The sequence below is a fragment of the Salmo salar genome, chromosome ssa21, assembly GCF_905237065.1.
Source record: "Salmo salar chromosome ssa21, Ssal_v3.1, whole genome shotgun sequence".
NCBI classification, from domain to species: domain Eukaryota; kingdom Metazoa; phylum Chordata; class Actinopteri; order Salmoniformes; family Salmonidae; genus Salmo; species Salmo salar.
Window position 1 is genome coordinate 12,082,139 of NC_059462.1, and position 21,784 is coordinate 12,103,922.

A 21,784-nucleotide genomic window follows, 5' to 3' on the forward strand; every position below is an offset into this window, starting at 1 on the left:
GCGACACACCAGATGGGAACTGTTTTTCTGATCTACACCCCTACCTCTTATTTTTTAAGGCATCTGTGACCGACAGATGCATATGTCTTCCCAGTCATGTGAAATCCACAGATTAGGGTCTAATGACCTTATTTCAATTGACTGATTCCTTATATGAACTGTAACTCAGTAAAATCTTTGAAATTGTTGAATGTTGCGTTTAAATTTTCGTTCAGTGTAAGTTACATTTCTGTATCCCATTTTCAATAAATTTGCACAAAATGTCAAGAAACTTGTTTTCACTTTGTCATTATGGGGTATTGTATGTAGATTGGTGAGAAAAAATAAAATGTAATCCCTTTTGAATTCTGGCTGTAACAACAAAATATGGAATAAGTCAATGGGTATGAATAGTTTCTGAAGACACTGTACCTGCGTATGACACTGATCTACAATTCAGATGTGCACACAGTGCGGGACTCATTGGCGTGAGCAGCTCTACGGTAGCTAGGCCTACCCTATCCCTGTTCTAATATTCGTAGGCTACACCTGTGCTGCACCTTCAGCATTCAGATGTAAAATGGCTTTTGCAATATTCAAATCATAGGCTTTAATGCGGGACAACCAATGTAATTTGCTGGGTCATTGTTACCAAATGCGCTGTAGAAAATTGTGTTTTTACCGGCAGAGCTGTGTGGGCTAGCGGGGTGGACACAACTCACATCTTGCTGATTGAACATGTTACTGCTAATTGGGGTTTTTCGGTCATTACATGAACAGGGTAAAAGTGTAATTTCATAACAAGGACAGCAATCATTTTTGTGAGCTGCACTGGTCTGAACGGGAGAAGAGAGCAGCTCTCCTCCGTAAAGTTCCAAGCGGTCAAAAACATTCGCTTTTGTGACAGGGGTGAAATCCAAAGCTGTGTTATATTAATTGGCCATGTATGTCATTGCTCATTTCTAAAAGATAAATATTGACATATTACTAGCTCAAAGCAATTGTATCTTATATATGACAAGTTAATCACTGGGTGATGAGAATTTCAGATCAATTGCCCCCCCTCATCTGATTGTGGTAGATGCTCAGTCTGCCCTATGGCTCAGCTCACACACTACATCATACAAACACACACACAGCTCAGAAGTCAGCTGAGACAGATCCAATCATTTCAAACTAAAAGTATCGTTCCTGTATAGTATCGGAGCCCATGTAACAAGGAGAGAAACACATCCCTGGGGGGGCCAGCACAGAAAAAAAAGAAAAAAAAATGTGTGAAATGTATGCATTCACTACTGTAAGTCGCTCTGGATAAGAGCATCTACTAAATGACTTAAATGTAAAATGTAAATGTAATAAGATGATCTACCATTTTAAGTCCCATCAAGACACCACTAACGTATCAAATCATACACAGCATTAACGACACTCTAAACAGTGATTATTGGAGTTGGTATGCAGGGATTGGTTTCATGGAATATACAGACAGATGAGGACACCTTGTGGTAAGAAGTATAAGATTCATAAATAATGAGAAAGAAGTAGTACCTTATTGTGAGTGAGGGTGAGTCTCAGCTCTGGTTTTAAAATGGCATAGGCCATGAGCAGGTCCTGCACCTTCTTCAACTCCTCCTTGCACTTCTTCGTGTTGGCATAGTACTGCCTCCTCACTGGGAGATTCTTAAAAAGCTTCAGCGCACAGACTGTGGTACCTGAAAAGACATCAAAGCTCATGTCTACCCATAACATTTCTCTCTGTCAAGTATACATAATAAATATTGTTGGAAACGGACGGAATGGATTGTCCGTTTCAGTAAAAAGGAAAAAGCCAAACCTTGCCCTAGGTGAGAGGGCTTCTGGGAAACAACATTTCCCGTGAGGTCAAGCGTGTATTGGGTCCCGACGTCGTCCTCTGACGTCTTTGTCGTGACAGCTACCTGGTGGGAGTCAACGGGACAAATCTATCACAGCTACTTAGTCCCGCTTTGGACTTTTTGGAGCAGAATTGTCTAAAAGACAGATGTATCTGACCTCTGCCACAGCACAGATGGAGCCCAGGGCCTCTCCTCTGAAGCCATATGTCGCCAGGTGCTCCAGGTCATCATGGCTGCAGATCTTAGAGGTGTAGTGTTGCACAGCCATCACAGCAGTATCAGCAGCTTTGATGCCAGAGCCATTGTCTCTGATTTCTATTCGATCAAAACCATAATTCTCCTAAGACATGACATAAACAAAAAACAGAGAATGCAGTTCATAAGAAATTGAAGTCAGTTCAGTGTAGTCCCTTCAAAGAGTCTCAAAAGCAGATTTAGTTTTGTGTCCTATTAACATTTACATTTTAGTCATTTAGCAGACGCTCTTATCCAGAGCGACTTACAGTAGTGAATGCATACATTTCATGCATTTTTTTTTTTGTACTGGCCCCCCGTGGGAATCGAACCCACAACCCTGGCGTGGCACACACCATGCTGGCGTTGCAAACACCATGCTCTACCAACTGAGCCACAGGGAAGACTATTAACACCTAAGATCTTAAAGTACCTTTTGTGGGTTGATCTGATGATGTTTTAGTGTCCACTGCAGCTTAGTTTCCAATTCAAGAGGAGGAAGTACAAGAAAGTAATCAATTGTGCTTCAATAAAACATTAGCTTCCTTCCATACAGGCATGTGTATGTGCTAGATGCTTGGAGGCTTTTGATATTGATGATGTGGTGTTCACAGTTCCGGAAAAATGTTTTCCTCTTCATAAGTGGATTTGCTTTCCTCTTGGCAATATAGGAGAAGAGTTAGAAATATTAGTCCAATAAAAAAAAAGCTTCACTATGTCCTCAGAGGCTGGCTGTGCTGCCTGAAAGTATTACTGCTGACAGCTCATTAAGAAATGGCTTTGAAGTGGGCAAAGACTGCATTGATGAGAGTGAACTCAAGTATTCCGCCATGCCAAGAAAAACAAGCTCACACTGAGAGCAGGTGAGCTGAGCCCACTCGAAATGGGAAAATATCTTAGGAATTCAGATGACATGACCATGAGTACACTACAACCATTTCAGACAGTAATTGGGAGTTGGAGACGGTGTGTGTTGCTAGCTAAATTCATTTTATCATGACAGGTTAAACAGCATACCTTAAAAAAGGGCAATTCTGCCACTTTTCAACCTCATTCATTATCTCCAACACAAAGCCATTGTCTACATACAGTGCCTTCGGAAAGTACTTATAGCCCTTGACTTTCTCCACATTGTTACATTATAACCTTATTCTAAAATGGATAAAATATTTTATTTTCCTCAGCAATCTACACTCAATACCCCATAATGACAAAGTGAAAACAGGTTTAGACATTTTGCAAATGTATTAAAAATAAAACAGAAATACATTATTTACATAAGTATTCAGACCCTTTGCGATGAGACTCAAAATTGAGCTCAGGTGCATCCTGTTTCCAATGATCATCCTTGAGCTGTTTCTACAAAGTGATTGTCCACCTGTTGTAAATTCAATTGATTGGACATGATTTGGAAAGGCACACACGTCTAAATAAAGTCTCACAGTTGACAGTAAATGTCAGTGCAAAAACCTAGCCATGAGGTCAAAGGAATTGTCCACAGAGCTCCGAGACAGGATTGTGTCGAGGCACAGATCTTGGGAAGGGTACCAAAAAAAACATCTGCAGCATTGAAGGTCCCCAAAAACCCAATAGCCTCCATCACTGCTAAATGGAAGAAGTTTGGAGCCACCAAGACTCTTCTAGAGCTGGCCGCCAGGCCAAACTGAGCAATAGGGGGAAAAGGGCCTTGGCAGAGAGGTGACCAAGAACTAGATGGTCACTGACAGAGCTATAGAGTTCCTCTGTGGAGATGGGAAAACTTTACAGAAGGATAACCATCTCTGCAGCACTCCACCAATCAGGCCTTTATGGTTGAGGGCCAGACAGAAGCCACTCCTCAGTAAAAGCCACATGACAGCCCACTTGAAGTTTGCCAAAAGGCACCTAAAGACTCTCAGACATGAGAAACAAGATTCACTGGTCTGTTGAAACCAAGATTGAACTCTTTGGCCTGAATGCCAAGCGTCACGTCTGGAGGAAACCTGGCCCCATCCCCACAGTGAAGCATGGTGGCAGCATCATGCATTGGGGATGTTTTTCAGCGACAGGGACTGGGAGACTAGTCAGGATGAGGCAAAGATGAACGGAGCAAAGTACAGAGAGATCCTTGTTGAAAACCTGCTCCGGAGGGCCGTCGTTTCTCTTTCCTTATTTGAGCTGTTCTTGCCACAATATGGACTTGGTCTTTTACCAAATAGGGCTATCTTCTGTATACCACCCCTACCTTCCACAGCACAACTGATTGGGTCAAATACATTAAGGAAAGAAATTCCACAAATTAACTCTTAACAAGGCACACCTGTTAATTGAAATGCATTCCAGGTGAATACCTCATGAAGCTGGTTGAGAGAATGCCAAGACTATGCAAAGATGTCATCAAGGCAAAGGGTGGCTACTTTGAACAATCTGAAATATATATTTTGATTTGTTTAACACTTTTGTTGCTTACTACATGATTCCATATGCGTTCTCATGTCTTCACTAAATTCTACTATGTAGAAAATAGTACAAATAAAGAAAAACCCTGGAATGAGTAGTTGTGTCCAAACTTTGACTGGTACTGTAGCTGTGCAGCAACGATCCCCATCCAGCTTTACAGAGCTTGAGAGGATCTGCAGAGAGGAATGAGAGAATCTCCCCAAATACAGGTGTGCCAAGCTTGTAGCGTCATACCCAAGAGGACTGGAGGCTGCAGCGAGCCTAAGGTGCTTCAAGAAAGTACTTAGTAAAGGGTCTGAATACTTATGTAAATGTTATATTTCCATTTTTTATTTTGTAAACATTTGCACAAATTTAAAAAAAAACTGGTTTTGCTCTGTCATTACGAGGTATTGTGTGTAGACTGATGGGAAAAAAACATTTAATACATTTTAGAATAAGGACGTAACTTAACAAAATGTGGAAAACGTCAAGGGGTCTGAATACTTTCCGATTGCACTGTATGTGAAAACGTTTCTATGATCTGTGGTTAAAAAGACAAGGTCCTAAAAAAAATGCAGGGTAGGAGTAACCCTTAACGCTCGTTCTCGTATATGGGTTGAAAATGCCAGATTTGGGCAATTATAAGCCTCCTAAATTGGAACGTAGTGGCTGTACAGTAACATGCTATACATGACGTCAGAGCTCTGGCTCTGCGCTTAACAGTGCCGTATGGTTTTGACTGACAGCCGTTCTGAATTTGAACACTGCGAGCAACAAGAAGTTATCCCCATCACTCCTGGCAATTTTTGCACATTTTTTGTTGTCAGCAAGAATGAAATGCTGTAAATTAAGATGACTGTGTATTTTGACAGAGGAGATGTTGAGTATTATAATAAATACTGCTTTGGTGTCATATAAGCAAGCCATGAGTCCAAATGTGCACTTCACATTTCCAAATCATCAAACTCATGTCATATAGTGTCAACTTTCATGAAAACTATGTTTGATGTACAATTACAAGATGAAATGCCGTCATACCCTGGGTTGTTCTGAACAGAATTACCCTGTTTGTTATTTAAATTTGCCACGGCAAACCGACCTGAATGCGCTCATGACTCCTTTCTATGCGCACCAAAATGACGATCCATTTTCTGAATTGCATTGTGAAAGCCTACCACTGTAAGATCGTATTTTATAACTTAGCTAGTCAAGTTGGCAATAGAACAAGCTTTCAAATCATGATAGATTGCAATTTATAATGGACTGTTTTTGGATTGCGTAAACAACATTCATTTTGTGATGGCTGGGATGCAGGGTTGTGTTCCAAACTAAAAGTACCTTCTAGTCATAAAAGTTCATTACAACTGCTTAGGAACTGTGCACACTTCGGACCACTAGGCTACCTGCCACCCCATGTAGAAATACATCGTTTTCACATATGAAGACACTTATTGTGCTGGAGATACTGAAAATTAGGTTGAAAAGTGGTGCAATTGCCGTTTAAGTAGGCCTAATTCTCACCAGGGAAAACAAGTCAAATATGTGCTATACAATGTGACAATTTCAACATGCCATTAGTGATTTTCATGTGCTTCCCTGGCCACAGTAATGGTTAAAATAATATTTTACCAGTTTAATGTCGATGCTCAAGGCACCAGCATCCAAGGAATTCTCCAGCAGCTCCTTCACCACGTTTACCACAGAGGTGATGACCTGACAGCTGGACAGAAGCCTCACCGTGTCTGCAGGCAGCCGTTTCATGATTTGTTACTGTTTATGGACACCTGCAATATGGAGAAAAAAACTGATATGACATTGGTAGCACAGATAGAACAATGAGAGATATTTCACTGGAATATAAATATGAAGAATCCGCTTGGCGTTTCCACTCACTACCAAATTTGGCGGCCAGTGGGAGAAGATGAAACGAGATTTCAGATTGTAGACCAAAATCAAATGTTCTCATCGATGAAAGTTTTTAAAAATCACATTGTTTAGAAGGAGTTTAAAGTCGAATTGAGTTATTGCACACGCGCGTTTCACGTAGTAGGCGTTCCCGAACGGAAATATGCAGACGTATGCAAGAACGGGCCAATAGGATCTCGCTTCGCTCTGCCCACCTCTTTGCTTGTTCTGCCCACTATGACTCATCTATTCCAAATGAAAACGACAGACCACAGCCTATCTTGGTTTAGTTATAAAAATCTTTGATTATAGTGCAATGAGATGACACTCACAACACAATTGCTAGCTAACTGGTTGGCTGATTAGGGTTAAATTAGCTAGTGTTACATGCTAGCAAGGGTGTATTCATTCCGCAGATTCTGTTGCTAAAAGTTTGTTAAACGGAACGGGACTTCAATGAATTTGTCCAATATAAAAACTCGTTTTAGTTTCTGCAAATTATTATACCCATGGTTGGCTGAGTGAATAACATTAGCTAGTTAACTAACCTTACCTGACAACCATGAACTCTCGAAACGATGAAAACATTTACAATACACACAATATTGACTCACTGGTGGACTGTGTAGTTATTTATTTGAAAGACAGCGGTCTCCTACCTCCGCGTCCGGTCTGGTTCAATAACAATAACGCAAATACACGTGCTGTGAAGTCGTTCAGTGTGTAAAGCTGGCAAGAATAATTAAGTATTTCCAGGTCACGGTTTTTGGAATCATTCAGAATAAGAGTCCCGTCCAGTATACTTAATAAATTAATAGTTAGGTCGAACATTACAGAAAATGTACACAATTATCGATATGTTTTACACTACACTGAACAAAAATACTTAAAGTGTTGGTTTCATGAGCTGAATTAAAAAATCCCATAAATGTTCCATATGCACAAAATTTGTATTTCTCTCAAATTCGGTGGACAAATTTGGTTACACCCCTGTCAATGAGCATTTCTCCTTTGAAAAGATAATCCATCCACTTGACAGGTGTGGCATATGAAGAAGCTAATTGAACAGCATGGTCATTATACAGGTGCACCTTGAGCTGGGGACAATAAAAGACCACTTTAAAATGTGCAGTTTTATCACAGCACAATGCCACAGATGTCTCAAGTTGAGGGAGCGTGCAGTTGGCAAACTGACTGCCGGAATATCCACCAGAGCTGTTGCCAGATAATTGAATGCTAATTTCTCTACCATAAACTACCTCCAACTTCGTTTTAGAGAATTTGTCAGTATGTCCAATCAGCCTCACAACCGCCAACCACCTGTAACCACGCCAGCCCAGGACCTCCACATCTGGCTTCTTCACCAGCGGGATCATCTGAGAGGGGGTGGGATGGTGCTGAGGAGAATTTCTGTCTGTAATAAAGCCCTTTCTTGGGGGAAAACTATTTCTAATTGGCTGGGCCTGGCTGCCAAGTGGGTGGGCCTATGCCCTCCAAGGCCCACCCATGGCTGCACCCCTGCCCAGTCATGTGAAATCCATAGATTAGGGCCTAATGAATTTATTTCAATTGACTGATTTCCTTACATTAACTGTAACTCAGTAAAATCATTGAAATTGTTGCATGTTGCTTTTATATTTTTTTCAGTATAGTTATCATACAAAGAATAATACAAATTATTTCTATAAGATATTATGTGATTGATTATTTTATTCAAGCCTAAATCGTCAACAATGTTTTGTGTGTGTGTATCCCTATAATTTATTGCACCATGTACATAATATTCTGTACATTTTGTCACAGTAAAAGGGTGTCCATTCTAGTCAGGACCACTTCTAGTTTCCAAATCCACAGTTTCACCCAGAGGAGCGTGCTACTCATTTTGCGGCCCTTAAATAAACTCAGAAAAAAATGAAACGTCCTCTCACTGTCAACTACGTTTATTTTCAGCAAACTTAACATGTGGAAATATTTGTATGAACATAAGATTCAACAACTGAGACATACATTGAACAAGTTCCACAGACATGTGACTAACAGAAATGAAATAATGTGTCCCTGAACAAAGGTGGGGTCAAAATCAAAAGTAACAGTCAGTATCTGGTGTGGCCACCAGCTGCATTAAGTACTGCAGTGCATCTCCTCCTCATGGACTGCACCAGATTTGCCAGTTCTTGCTGTGAGATGTTACCCCACTCTTCCACCAAGGCACCTGCAAGTTCCCAGACATTTCTGGGGGGAATGGCCCTAGCCCTCACCCTCCAATCCAACAGCTCCCAGACGTGCTCAATGGGATTGAGATCCGGGCTCTTCGCTGGCCATGGCAGAACACTGACATTCCTGTCTTGCAGGAAATCACGCACAGAACGAGCAGTATGGCTGGTGGAATTGTCATGCTGGAGGGTCATGTCAGGATGAGCCTGCAGGGAGGGTACCACATGAGGAAGGAGGATGTCTGTCCTGTCTGGTCCAGCAACAGTGGGTTTGTGCCCATAGGCGATGTTGTTGGCGGTGATGTCTGGTGAGGACCTGCCTTACAACAGGCCATCCTGTACCTGTCCCGCAGGTGTGGTGTTACTGATGTACTGATCCTGTGCAGGTGTTGTTACACGTGGTCTGCCACTGCGAGGACGATCAGCTGTCCGTCCTGTCTCCCTGTAGCGCTGTCTTAGGCATCTCACAGTACGGACATTGCAATTTATTGCCCTGGCCACATCTGCAGTCCTCATGCCTCCTTGCAGCATGCCTAAGTCACATTCACGCAGATGAGCAGGGACCCTGGGCATCTTTATTTTGGTGTTTTTCAGAGTCAGTAGAAAAGCCTCTTTAGTGTCCTAAGTTTTCATTACTGTGACCTTAATTGCTTACCGTCTGTAAGCTCTTAGTGTCTTAACGACCGTTCCACAGGTGCATGTTCATGAATTGTTTATGGTTCATTGAACAAGCATGGGAAACAGTGTTTAATGGATTTCTATGAATTATCTTTGAAAGACAGGGTCCTGAAAAAGGTGTGTTTCTTCATTTTGCTGAGTTTAGCTACCAATCAGCTTAAAACCAATCGTTTTTTTTTATGTTGAACATACATATTGCACTGTACACTATTTTCTGTACGTTGTGTCGCAGTAAAAGTGGGGTCCATTCTACTAAGGAGCACTTCTAGTTTACAGCATTATGTACAGTGAAATATGTCCAATATGAAAAATGTACTGAACTAATTAACAATGGGATTTAAAAATGTTTTCTAAAGTTGATTATTATAATCATATTATTAATATTGATATTACTAGTATTAATAGGAGCATTATAAAAAAAGTTTATTTTAAAGCTGTTAACAATAAAATCAATGCTATGATATAATTTGTGCCATGAAGGCAATTAACTTTTCCCTTTTTTTCATATTGTTAAACAAAATTCTAAGTTTGCTAACATTTCCACATAAAATGTAATGAAATTCTACCATTTTTATAGATTTTTTTACGATCTTCATTGTGGGACTTTTATTTTGAAGGGAAATCGCGGAGGTCACGGCCTTATTCTTGCTGGTGGAAGAGGTCATATTAGCGCCTTCAGACCTTTGGCATGTGATTGGCTGTTTTGGAAAGTCCGTTGCATCCCCACTGTGAAGGAAGCAAGGATAACTAAGTACATCCGGGTCATGGATTTTTGAACTCCTTCAGAGTAAGAGTTATGAGCTGTATACTTTGTCAATTAATAAAATGACAAATGTGCACAATTACTAATATATTTTATACTAGCTATCATACAAAGAATAATTACAAAGTATTTCCATAAGATATGATGTGATTCATTTGTATATTTTTTCAAGCCTAAATGGTCACAATCTTTTTTTTTGTGTGTGTGTGTGTGTATTCCTTAGAATTTATTGCACCTACATTGTGTCACAGTAAAAGGGGGTTCCATTCTACTCAGTAGCACTTGTAGTTTCCAAATCCACAGAGTTTACACCCCTAGGAGCGTTGTTGCTGATTTTGCCAATCAGTTTAAATGCAGTACTTTTTTTCATAATGAACATACATATTTCACCATACATAATTACATAATTGCCTGTGTGGGGGTCCATTCTATTCAGGAGCACTTCTAATATGTCATTTATACCATACATAGATTCTGTAGAACCTACTAAGTACTCCCAACCCCACTTTTACTTCGGCACATATAATAGCTTTTTATTTTTTCAGCTAATGTGTAATTTATAGGCCTGTAGGGGCCGATTCCGACTAAGGAAATGTAAGCCTTTTCTATGCACGCCTTTCCTCAGAACTTCTCAGTAGTTAGTATTCAGACACCTTATGCACGTGCTTAACGGGCTTTGCAGGCGTGGTTCCCTTAAGCGCTGAAGACAAGTCATTCATCACTGAAAATCCCCCACTTGCTTGCCAACAGATTTTCTTGTGGCATTTTCATTCAATAGGGTTTTCAGTACATTTATCTTAAGCCATCCCTTTAAATATGGTGTACCTTTAATTAGAATTTTGTCAACAGACTCACTAGAATACACCGAGAGAACAGTGTCAGAATATAGGGATCGATGAAAGAAAGCCATCTAAATATATGCATATTCGTCTCCGCCTCAGTACCAACTGGTAGATTTAAAAATACTCTGATCTTGTAGATTATTTAGGCAAATTTTAAGGTTAGGAAAGTATGTATGAATCATACAAAAACAGATTTGGAGAGCCTTTATACACTATAATATATTAAGGAATAAAAAATACACTGGTTTGAATTCATCCAGACTGTTGTCATATTCAAGTTCAATCCATGGAACATTAGAAGGTGGATAAAAGTGTACAATAGGGGTTGAACAATAGTCCTATAAATCTAACCTAATTGTCACTAATCATGGAACTGTATGACAACGGTGTAGTTGTGAACCATGCACCAGGTTTCATAATGATTCCATAAGGATTCAAACTGGCTGCACGTCCCAAATTATTGCACAATGTTAGCATAATATGATCCACTAATGCTAGCGACCCTCAGGAAAAACAAAGAAAGGTAAATGGAATAGAATAGAATGATGCAAAAAGATAAGCTACAAATTGAAGAAAACAAACACTAAAGTGACAGTTATAAATGTATGTGGGTATTACTGACGGTGGCTTCCCGGAAGTGGCTAACATTTTACATGATACAAATTGTAAAATAAAATAGAGAAAAGCCTGGGCATAGGCTATAATTAAAACATTCTTAAGTGCATACATCCTCTCAGCAGGTTCAGCCCAACAGAAGCCTATAGCTAGGGTGTCCAAATTTCATCCACGCAAATTATGAGGGCACACAATTAAAATTCTGAATAACGGCACAGCTATTTACAGCCTATTTCACAGTGGAAAATATGTCATGTTGATATTATTTTCAATTTGATTCCATATGGCTGGTTTCACATTCATCTCCAGAAATCATAAGGAAAATTTCTCTAAAACAATTGCTATGTGTATTTACAATCCTCTTTACCTTACTAATTTACCTAGCTCTTATCAATAGCTTGTATTATTAAGGTGCATGAAGAATGCTGTTATTTATATCAGAAAAAATAAAGTAGATACCTTTTCCCACTTGGAACCGGCCGGTTCGCGCTACCTTATTCATGGTTTCCTTGCGTGTAAATGTGGTGGAATTATGAGGAAATTAAGTCAAGGTCAGAACACAGCTTATCTGTAGACACCTCCAATTCTTAGATCTCCACCAAGAATCAATAGAGGGTGAATAACTCAAACTTAAATTCAAGGTCAGAATACACAGAGAGAAAAGTGCATTAAAGGGAATAACGTTTCATTTACGTGCGCTTAACTCGGGTAGGAATCAGGGACATAGAGAAAAGTGCATAAAAAGTGAATTATGTTCCATTTATGCACTGCTTAACAAGGGTCGGAATCGGCCCCATTGTGTTTTGCTTCGGACCAATGGAGTGGGTGGAGTAGAAAGTGCTGCTAGGTATTTAGACCTCAGTCCCCCAAGTAATGACACCATATATAATATATATTCTACAGACCCTACTGTGTAATCCAAACGCTACCTTTACTTCGGCACATAGAATCGTTTTTTTTCCTCTATAAGCCAATATGTAATTTATAGGCCCATAGTGTATCGCATTGGGACCAATGGAGTGGGTGGAGTAGAAAGTGCTGCTGAGTAGTTAGACCTCAGTCCCCATGAAATAACTGCATGTATCGAAACTACAGACCCAACTGAGTATTCCCAACCCCACTTTTACCTCAGCACATAGAATCGTTTTTTCTCTACAGCCCAATGTTTTGAACATACCAATCTGAACAATGTATTTTTCGATAGTGGTCTTATTTTTATTTTATTTAGGAGACTATTTGTATAATTGTTTCGATAAAGTCCTCCTTGCATTTGCTTATACGCACTATTAAAAAAATGACATTGATTCAAATGTAATATCTTTGAATGAGTTATCCACATTGCAATGTTTTGAAAGTCTTTTTTTTTTTTAAGATTCCTAATTTCAACTCAAAAGTGACGTCATCGTTTGTGCCGCTAGTGAAGGGGAGCTTGGCCTTTCTGTCGTTCTTACTGCCACGTTTAAAAACCGATTCATAACAAGGTACTCCGGTAAGTACATGGCCATATCTGTGTTGACTGTTTGTTAAAATATTTGATAACACTATTGATATGCAAATATTGTGACTTATGTATTCCTATTTTCACGAAAAAATAGCTAGCTAGCAAGTTAGCAATTCAACTGGTGTTGTTTCAAGCGTACAACACTTCACTTGACTTGTTGAAAGTAGCTGGAGCTTGGCTGTTGGCTAACGTAAACTAGCTACTTAATTTCCAGCTGAATCATTAGCTGACACTTATAGAAAGGTGAACGTAATGGTAGTTACCTAGCTAATGTTAGCGTGCGGCTTAGCTAGCTAAGCTAACTAGAAATTAGCCATTGATCGTGACTCTCAGTTCCATTGCATTAAACGTAAGTCATTGGATGAAGGCATCTTCTGCACTGGGGCGTTTTGTTAAGAGCCCCGACGCTCGGTCTGATCATTAACACGCATGGCTTGCGCTACAGTTTTGGAAGCATAAGGATCTTATCTTTCATATCAGTCAGAACCTTTTGTTTTTTGAAAAGTATTTAAGTTGATACACACCTTTTTTTTTATAGGGTTAGTGTTCCCACATGGCCATATCTCCATGTTACAGCGCTTTGTTTTAATGGAAAACAGATGGAAGACAGGCACCACCTGTGCTAATTCGCTATCTAACGTTAGCATGATCGGATGGGGGCACCCATAGCTGTATGGATCTGTGCAAAACTGCTACAATATCTTCTTTTATTTGAAGGATTTTGTTTATCGCCGATGAAAGATGAGGGCCATATTGACATGTATACAGATACTTATAATACATCAGACTTAATATGTTTATGGAAAATGATTAAAAAATATATATTTAAAAAATGCATACAAAGCGATTAAAAAAACACCCCTTAGTACCCCAGATCACCATACATCTAATCCCAGCCTATTGCACCAAACTACAACGGAAGATGTGGTTAAGAAAGTGGTCAGAAAATGGGAGAATGATGCCAGTGAGACCTTAGAGGGCTGCTTTGACTGTGCAGACTGGAGTGTGTTCAGAGGGAGCAAGTCTTGAGGCCACAAATTCTGTGAGGATATTATTGTTCCTTCCAAAACTTAAAAGTTATGTTCTAACAACAAACCCATGATCACAAAGGATCTGAAAATAGCATTTACCACTGGCAACAAGATTGAAGGTAAACTAATTCAATCCAAATTAAATAAACCGATGAAATAGGCCAAGAGAGTGTACAAGGAGAAGGTGGAAAGGCTCTTTCAGGAAGGTAAAGCCAGAGGTGCTTGGAGGGGTGTTTTTGTTGTTGTTGTAGATTTGACCAATATGACTTTGCAATGGAAAAGAAGGAGCTGATCTCTGACCTATCTAACATGTCACACACTGTAACAAATGTTGTGCTTCAACCAAAAGATGAAGACGCTGTATTTAAAAGGATAAAGTACCTTGGCCAGACAACATTAGTGGTTGCCTACTAAAGATTTGCCATACGCAACTGTCAGGTGTTTTCTGTGAGCTTTTTACCCGCACTCTGGCAGAACACTCAATATGGAAATCATCCACCATATACCCAGTACCTAACAAGAGCAACCCCTACTGCAACAATGACTACCGCCCTGTAACTTTAACATATTTGGTGATGAAGCGCTTTGAACGGCTGATTCTCCCTCAGCTACAAAAGGAGGTATGCTCTTATACAGACCCACTCAAGTTTGCTTACAAGCGGCACAGGGGTGTTGATGCAGTTCTGTCCCTACTGCACTGTGCCTATACCCACCTGGAGAAACCCAAGACATGCGTCAGGATGGTATTTGTAGATTTCTCCAGTGCCTTTTAATATAGTCCTCACTTAATGGGTTAAAAGCTCCAGAACATGAATGTCAATCCACATCTGATTCTCTGGGTCCTCTCCTTTCTGACAAATGGAGAACAGCTGGTCAGATTTAATTGTCTCATTGCAGCTTGTCCAGAACCATCTTTACAGGATCACCACAAGGTTCCGTCATCTCACCTGTTTTAGGAGCTCAGACCCAGAGATGATGTTCATCAAGTATTCAGATGACACAGTAATTATGGACATTGCAGGCAACTCAGAGGGGCACCTCCAGGCTGAATTGGACAAGTTTTTACTGTGGTGTATACAGAACTACCTGGACCTCAATGCAACCAAACCAAAGACCTGGTCATTGACTACAGAAGAGACCAACCTACCATCCCCACCACTGGAGACAGATCATTGAGCGAGTGGAGGACTACAAATTCCTAGGAACCATCATTGGCAACAAGTTAGCTCTCCTTCAAAAGAAACATTGAACACATTCACTCAATGTCAACAATGCCTTATTTCTATGGAAATGGAGGAAGTTTAATGTACAATCAATCCTCCAAGCATTTTATGCAGTGCGTTCGAGAAGTATTCAGACCCCTTGACTTTTCCCACATTTTGTTACATTACAGCCTTATTCTAAAAAGGATTATATAACCCCCCCCCCCCTCAAATCTACACACAATACCCCATAATGACAAAGCAAAAACAGATTTTTAGACATTTTTGCAAATCTATTAAAAATAAACATACCTTATTTACATAAGTATTAAGACCCTTTGCTAAGAGACTTGAAATTGAGCTCATGTGCATCCTGTTTCCATTGATCATCCTTGAGCTGTTTCTACAACTTGGAGTCCACCTGTGGTAAATTCAATGGATTGGACATATTTTGGAAAGGCACACACCTGTCTATATAAAGTCCCACAGTTGACAGTGCATGTTAGAGCAACAACCAAGCCATGAGGTCAAAGGAATTATCCGCAGAGCTCCGAGACAGGATTGTGTCGAGGCACAGATTTGGGGAAGGGTACCAAATCTTGGCCCCGGGAGGTGACCAAGAACCCCATGGTCACTCTGACAGAGCTCCAGAGTTCCTCTGTGAGGATGGGATAACCTTCCAGAAGGACAACCATCTCTGCAGCACTCCACCAATCAGGCCTTTATTGTAGAGTGCCAGACGGAAGCCACTCCTCAGTAAAATACACATGACAGCCCGCTTAGAGTTTGCCAAAAGGCACCTAAAGACTCTCAGACCATGAGAAACAAGATTCTCTGGTCTGATGAAACGAAGATTGAACTCTTTGGCCTGAGTGCCAAGCGTCACGTCTGGAGGACACCTGACACCATCCTTACAGTGAAGCATGGTGGTGGCAGCATCATGCTGTGGGGATGTTTTTCAGCAACAGGGACTGGGAGACTAGTCAGGATCGAGGGAAAGATGAACGGAGCAAAGTACAGAGATCCTTGATGAAAACCTGCTCAGGACCTCCGACTGGGGGCGAAGGTTCATCTTCCAACAGGACAACGACCCTAAGCGCACAGCCAAGACAATGCTGGAGTGGCTTTGGAACAAGTCTCTGAATGTTCTTGAGTGGCCCATCCGGACTTGAACCCGATCAAACATCTCTGGAGAGACCTGAAAATAGCTGTGCATCAATGCTCCCCATCCAACCTAACAGAGCTTGAGAGGATCTGCAGAGAATGGGAGAAACTCCCCAAATACAGGTGTGCCAAGCTTGTAGCATCATACCCAAGAAGAATCAAGGCTGTAATCGCTGCCAAAGGTGCTTCAACAAAGTACTGAGTAAATGGTCTGAATACTTATGTAAATGTGATTTCATTTTTTTTTTTTTATACATTTGCAAAAAAATATATATATATACTGTTTTTGATTTGTCATTGAGGTATTGTGCGTAGATTGAGGTAAAAAAAAAATACAATTTAATCAATTTTAGAACAAGGCTGTAATGTAACAAAACTTGAAAAAAGTCAAGGGGCCTGAATAATTTCTGAATGCACTGTATATGTTTTATAGAGTCCATCTTTGCCTATAATATTACGGGTTTTAGGGAACATTTTAGGGAATGTTGTTTGGTGCTCTAGGGAACAGATCAGAACCCATGTAACAGGGTAATAAGAGTCAGTGGGAAGGTCATCAGAGCAAGCAAGTGTCTGCCATAGCATTGTTGCTGCACTTTTCAAATGAAAAGCCTCAGTGCAGCTGCTTTTGAATGTATGACCCTCATGGGACATTTGCAAGTGAATAGGTTGGTTTCCCCTTTGATGCTTGAAAGCGAAAATGCTACACACTTTCTCCACATGGCTGAGATACCAGCTAACCCTATTCCAAGCATACTGGTATATGAACAAGGATAGTTACTTGCCCACAGTTAAGTTTTTCAACATCACCATTATCAAGAACTTGAGAAATCTGAGAATTTATGACGCAACTTCAAACTTTCAATCTCAAGCCAACCAATGGTCTGAAAAGCAACTCTCAGACAATTAAAGTCCAAATAGGTTACATATGTCATGTTGTGGAAAGCGTCATTTTAATGATTTGTCTGAAAACAACAGCAAGAGGTATTGTTGTGCAAGAAAGGTGAAAGTGTACTACATAGCCTAAGCAGATCATGTTCATTATATTTGCGTAATCTATCTTGTACCTGCAGGCTATGAACTTTGTGTATTGCAGTAGTAATTGGCTCCCTGTTGGGATAATTTATGAGTGACACATTTTTGTGATGTTTTCAAAGGAATAAGGTGTATTCATCAGTAACACAATCCTCATACTCCTCTTGTTCACAGAAACAAAATGAATGTTGGCGTAGCGCACAGTGAGGTGAACCCCAACACTCGGGTCATGAACAGTCGAGGGATCTGGCTCACCTATGCCCTCGGTGTTGGAATGCTTCACATTGTGCTCTTGAGCATACCCTTCTTCAGTGTACCTGTGGTGTGGACTCTCACAAATGTTATACACAATTTTGTAAGTAATTCCCCCCCCTTCAAAGTTGGTGCCTAGACAATTGTTGCTTCCTCAATGCACTGGCCTCTCATTGTGCAAGGAACAATCTGTTGAATAAAGAAGCAAGGTCACTGACATGACAACTCACTAAGTTGAACTGTTGTCCCCATATTGGAAAAGTCTTCTGTATCATAGCCATAAGGAAGGCCATTAAAAGGGAACCACAATATCCTGCTATTTTAGTTCAACAGCTTATTGTTTACTGTATCTTTTGCTTGCCATTAACTGCTAGTCCAGCTGGTATATGCAGACTTTTCACAGAACCCTGTTATTTAATAGAATGTAGCGTTCTCATTCAAATGACCTGATGTTCTCAGTGCCAAGTGTTGTAAAGGAACTTAGGAAGTGAATAACCAGAACATACTCACTCCAATGTCCCACTTATGACCTAGTAGTTAATAAAGTATCAGTTGAGGTAATTGTGAAAGGCTTTGCACCAGTAAGTAGATTTCACACGCACTCCACTTCTTATCATAAATACAGTTCCGATTCTATCCCAGCTCATTCCAAGGAAGGGTGAATTAAAATAACTATTTCCTTTTAATGAACCAAAAGGACACGTAGTTGTGCTGCAACATCTACCCTCAGTCTCAGGCTCCATTTGCTACTTTATGATTAGTTTTGTCTTGTCTTAGTGGACTGTCTCTCGCCATTCAAGATTTGGACTCATTCACTGTATGTCTGTGTCTTGCAGGGGATGTATGTCTTCATGCATGCAGTGAAAGGCACTCCGTTTGAGACCCCAGACCAAGGCAAAGCCCGGCTCCTGACACATTGGGAACAGTTGGACTACGGCGTGCAGTTCACATCATCCAGAAAATTCTTCACCATCTCCCCAATCATTTTGTACGTCGCCTCCCGTCATTTAGAACAAGAGGTTCCATTTTTGTCCATTGGCTTTAGATACCCATTTAGCATCCAATGCAGAAATAATTGCAAACTGTATGGGACGGTTTCCCGGACACAGATCAATCCTAGTCCTGGACTAAAAACCACTTAAATCCTCCATTGAGAATGCGTTTTAGTCCAGGATAGGTTTTTATCTGTGTCTGGGAAACCGGCCCTATACATTCCAACTGTTGACCATGTTGCAGAGCTTTTTTTAACTGACACATTTGCTAACTTGTCTTGTTTTTTTCTCCCCCTAGATATTTTCTTGCAAGTTTCTACACGAAGTACGACACAACACACTTTGTCATAAACACTGCCTCCCTTTTGAGTGTGCTGATCCCCAAATTGCCACAACTACACGGAGTCCGCATCTTTGGCATCAACAAGTATTAAGCTGAGTGTTGAGGGTCAGTGTTGGGACAAACTCTCAAAGGAGCTATTGGCTCATAGCAAGATGAATAGTTAACCCTATTTACTCTGTACCACTGGAGTTTGTACTGAGCAGTTTTGTACAGTATGTGTAATTGTCACGCAATGTTTAGAGACGCCAGGTTAAACTATAGTGGGAGACTTAAAGAGCGATAATTCCATGTGCGTTACTAACTTAAGTAAATATTTAATTATTATTAATTTTTTTTATCTACATAGACCTGGGCTGGCCCATGTTTAAAAAGTGGAGCTTTTTTTGTTCTGTTTTTGTTTGCTCTCACTTCACACTGACACAAAGATTGCGTTCCTCCTTGTTACAATAAATGTTTCTCATCGTAACCGAAAGCCTTGGAAATATCAGATGCATTTTTGAAGATCATTTCTCCATAAAAGTAGGGGCCTATGGTTCAATGTTTGACACTTATTTTTAGATGGGTTATCATTGCTGAAAAGAACTGAACAATATGAAATACACATTTAGCATGATTTCCTTGGTATATGAATCATTTCTCATTGTTACTCAGTTATTATAGGGCAGGCATTTTTTTCAGTGTATATAGTTGTATGTATAGGTTCATGTCTTTCTAGATGATTTTTCATAAGATGTGTTGTCAGATGAAAGTGTTTACTGAGACGGGTCTATGGTTTGCCTATGTACCTATATTCATGTAGCTGTTCTTATTTAGGAGATCTCCTGGACGGTATTACCAAGGCAGCTAGTCCTGTTTTGTTTGGTCATGGCTTATCCACGGTATTCTTGGAGCTTTGTCAGCCCCTGTATCTAACATCATTAAAACATTTGTGCCCTTAAAAGCAGTGTGTATGTCTTAACTGGCGAAATTTGAGGGAAATGGATGGAAACCATATTTTGACATGCACTGACTAAAAACAAGCTGTGAATGCTTTTAAGTGATGTCACAGTGGCAAAAGCTTTGTTACTTTATTGCATTTAATTTTAAACTAAAACAATTTATGTAATGCAAAATGTCGTTACACCTTGATCTTATTCATAAACCGTGTGTGCATAGTAATCTGACATGTGAGACTATCCAATTATAAAGGTAGAGCATTCCTGTAACAATTATGTGAACCTTCGGAATTCATTTTGGTACTGTTGGCCCAAGACTCCTTTGAAAACCTCAAAGCGGTGAGTCAAATATGTCTGAGCATCGATTTTATATTTAGTCCCAAATCGGTAGAGGCTGTTCCATAGAAGACTGCCTATCCTGGACTGGACTAGCAGCATGGCACAAATAATACAAGGCTCTCGAGTTACATACAGGTTGTTCCCGGTGCAGATGTACGGCTGACTGCTCTCCTCTGCAGTGACCTTGTCCCGCAGGACCCTACAGGTTGGCATGGTGGTGGCGCTATGTATTTCAGAGGGTGAGGAGTCGGGCAAAACAAACTGGCAGGCGGGGTACTTATCATAGGTGTAGGCCCCACCACACTGCCCACGTGCCACAAGGTCAATGCAGACCATGACAGCGTGATTAAGTGGGTGAACGCCTTTCCAGCAGTCATGTCCCACAGCAACAATCCTCTCTGGCTCAACGACTGCAGCCCCCACAGCCTCCATGCCTCTCCTGCCCTGCTCTTGCTGCAGCCACAGCAGCCATCATGTAGTCCTGCATCTTGGCTTTCATAGAGGAGGTGAACAGCTGGCCTTTTAGTGCCACCGTCACTTGCTTGTCCTCATAGGAGGTGGGGCAGTGTTTCTTGGCCTGCTCAAACTTTGATCTGGTCAAAGGAGGGCATGCTGGTGTCTTGACCAGGAAAGGTCCCCTAGACTTCCACAGTTTATTCTACCTGAGGACGACAGATCAGATATGTGCATGTCCTTACTGCAGTCAATGTCTGGTGCATCACTGGCAAGGCATACAATGATCTCCAGAGGGTGAGGTTTGCCCTTATCCTTGCATGCCCGTACTCTCTTGATGTGCGTCAGTCCAGATAACGGGTACACTGTGGCTAACTCCTTTATCAAACGAGAGGTTTCTTTCTTGTTGACGATGGGAGCTGCAAAGGCCTCGATTAGCTCAGCGTCATGTGAGTGAACATTGGACAGCACAGGATAAGCGACCCAGGAGTCTATGTCACACTCATATTATTTGATGCGTTTGGACTGTGGTTCCATTTCATAGTACCTGTGTTAAAAAGATTTTCAACCACAAATCTGGTCAAAGAACTCGGATCCAGACAATGTTACATAAATGGGTGATTCTGCAACTTTGGGCACTTTGGCCCTATTAAACTTATTCAAACACCATTTTACCAGTATTTTAATTGTCTTTGATTTGTCTAGAAACAATATCTGATAATGGCTGCATTTGTACTATTTTTGTCATTTTTCCCAGACAGCCAGACAAATGTAATTTCCATCATGTCATTAATCATCCATTTTAGTTGAAAAGGAAACAAACTTATTTTTAACACATTTCTTATGTGTACATGAACTTGTATTGAATATTATGTTAAGTGATTAACCTCTTGGGGCTATGTGGGACGCTAGCGTGCCACCCGTGGTGCACCCTATCAACAGCAGGTGCATTTCAAGAGCGGCAAATTTGAAACCAAATAAATGTCAAAATTCACATTTTTCAAACATACAACTAT

At 40.5% G+C, this 21,784-nt stretch overlaps 3 protein-coding genes across 10 annotated transcripts in view; 1 reads left to right on the plus strand and 2 right to left on the minus strand.

Annotated features, from left to right (window-relative positions):
- pms1 (PMS1 homolog 1, mismatch repair system component) overlaps positions 1–7,144 on the minus strand; it is a 55,482-nt gene extending 48,338 nt beyond the window's left edge. The window contains exons 1-6 of one of the 8 annotated variants that reach the window (XM_014164262.2): positions 6,967–7,114; positions 6,138–6,292; positions 2,521–2,562; positions 2,011–2,193; positions 1,814–1,916; positions 1,528–1,691 (exon numbers count right to left, since the gene is read on the minus strand). In XM_014164262.2, coding sequence (XP_014019737.1) covers positions 1,528–1,691; positions 1,814–1,916; positions 2,011–2,193; positions 2,521–2,562; positions 6,138–6,269 — 624 coding nt within the window. In that variant the 5' untranslated portion in view covers positions 6,270–6,292; positions 6,967–7,114. Of the gene's footprint in view, positions 1–1,527; positions 1,692–1,813; positions 1,917–2,010; positions 2,194–2,520; positions 2,563–6,137; positions 6,293–6,401; positions 6,541–6,966 lie in introns of those variants that run through there. The other 7 variants (XM_014164265.2, XM_014164261.2, XM_014164260.2 and 4 more) reach the window with 7 other exon arrangements.
- Positions 7,145–12,938: 5,794 nt separating this feature from the next.
- On the plus strand, positions 12,939–19,977 carry ormdl1 (ORMDL sphingolipid biosynthesis regulator 1). The gene is given in 4 exon segments (NM_001146469.1): positions 12,939–13,013; positions 17,629–17,809; positions 18,543–18,694; positions 18,997–19,977. Coding segments are annotated over 3 exon segments (462 nt in total). The 5' UTR covers positions 12,939–13,013; positions 17,629–17,635; the 3' UTR covers positions 19,133–19,977.
- Positions 19,978–20,249: 272 nt separating this feature from the next.
- On the minus strand, positions 20,250–21,586 carry adat3 (adenosine deaminase tRNA specific 3). The gene is given in 3 exon segments (XM_045704884.1): positions 20,250–20,751; positions 20,753–20,951; positions 20,954–21,586. Coding segments are annotated over 3 exon segments (1,053 nt in total). The 5' UTR covers positions 21,306–21,586.
- Positions 21,587–21,784: the final 198 nt, after the last annotated feature.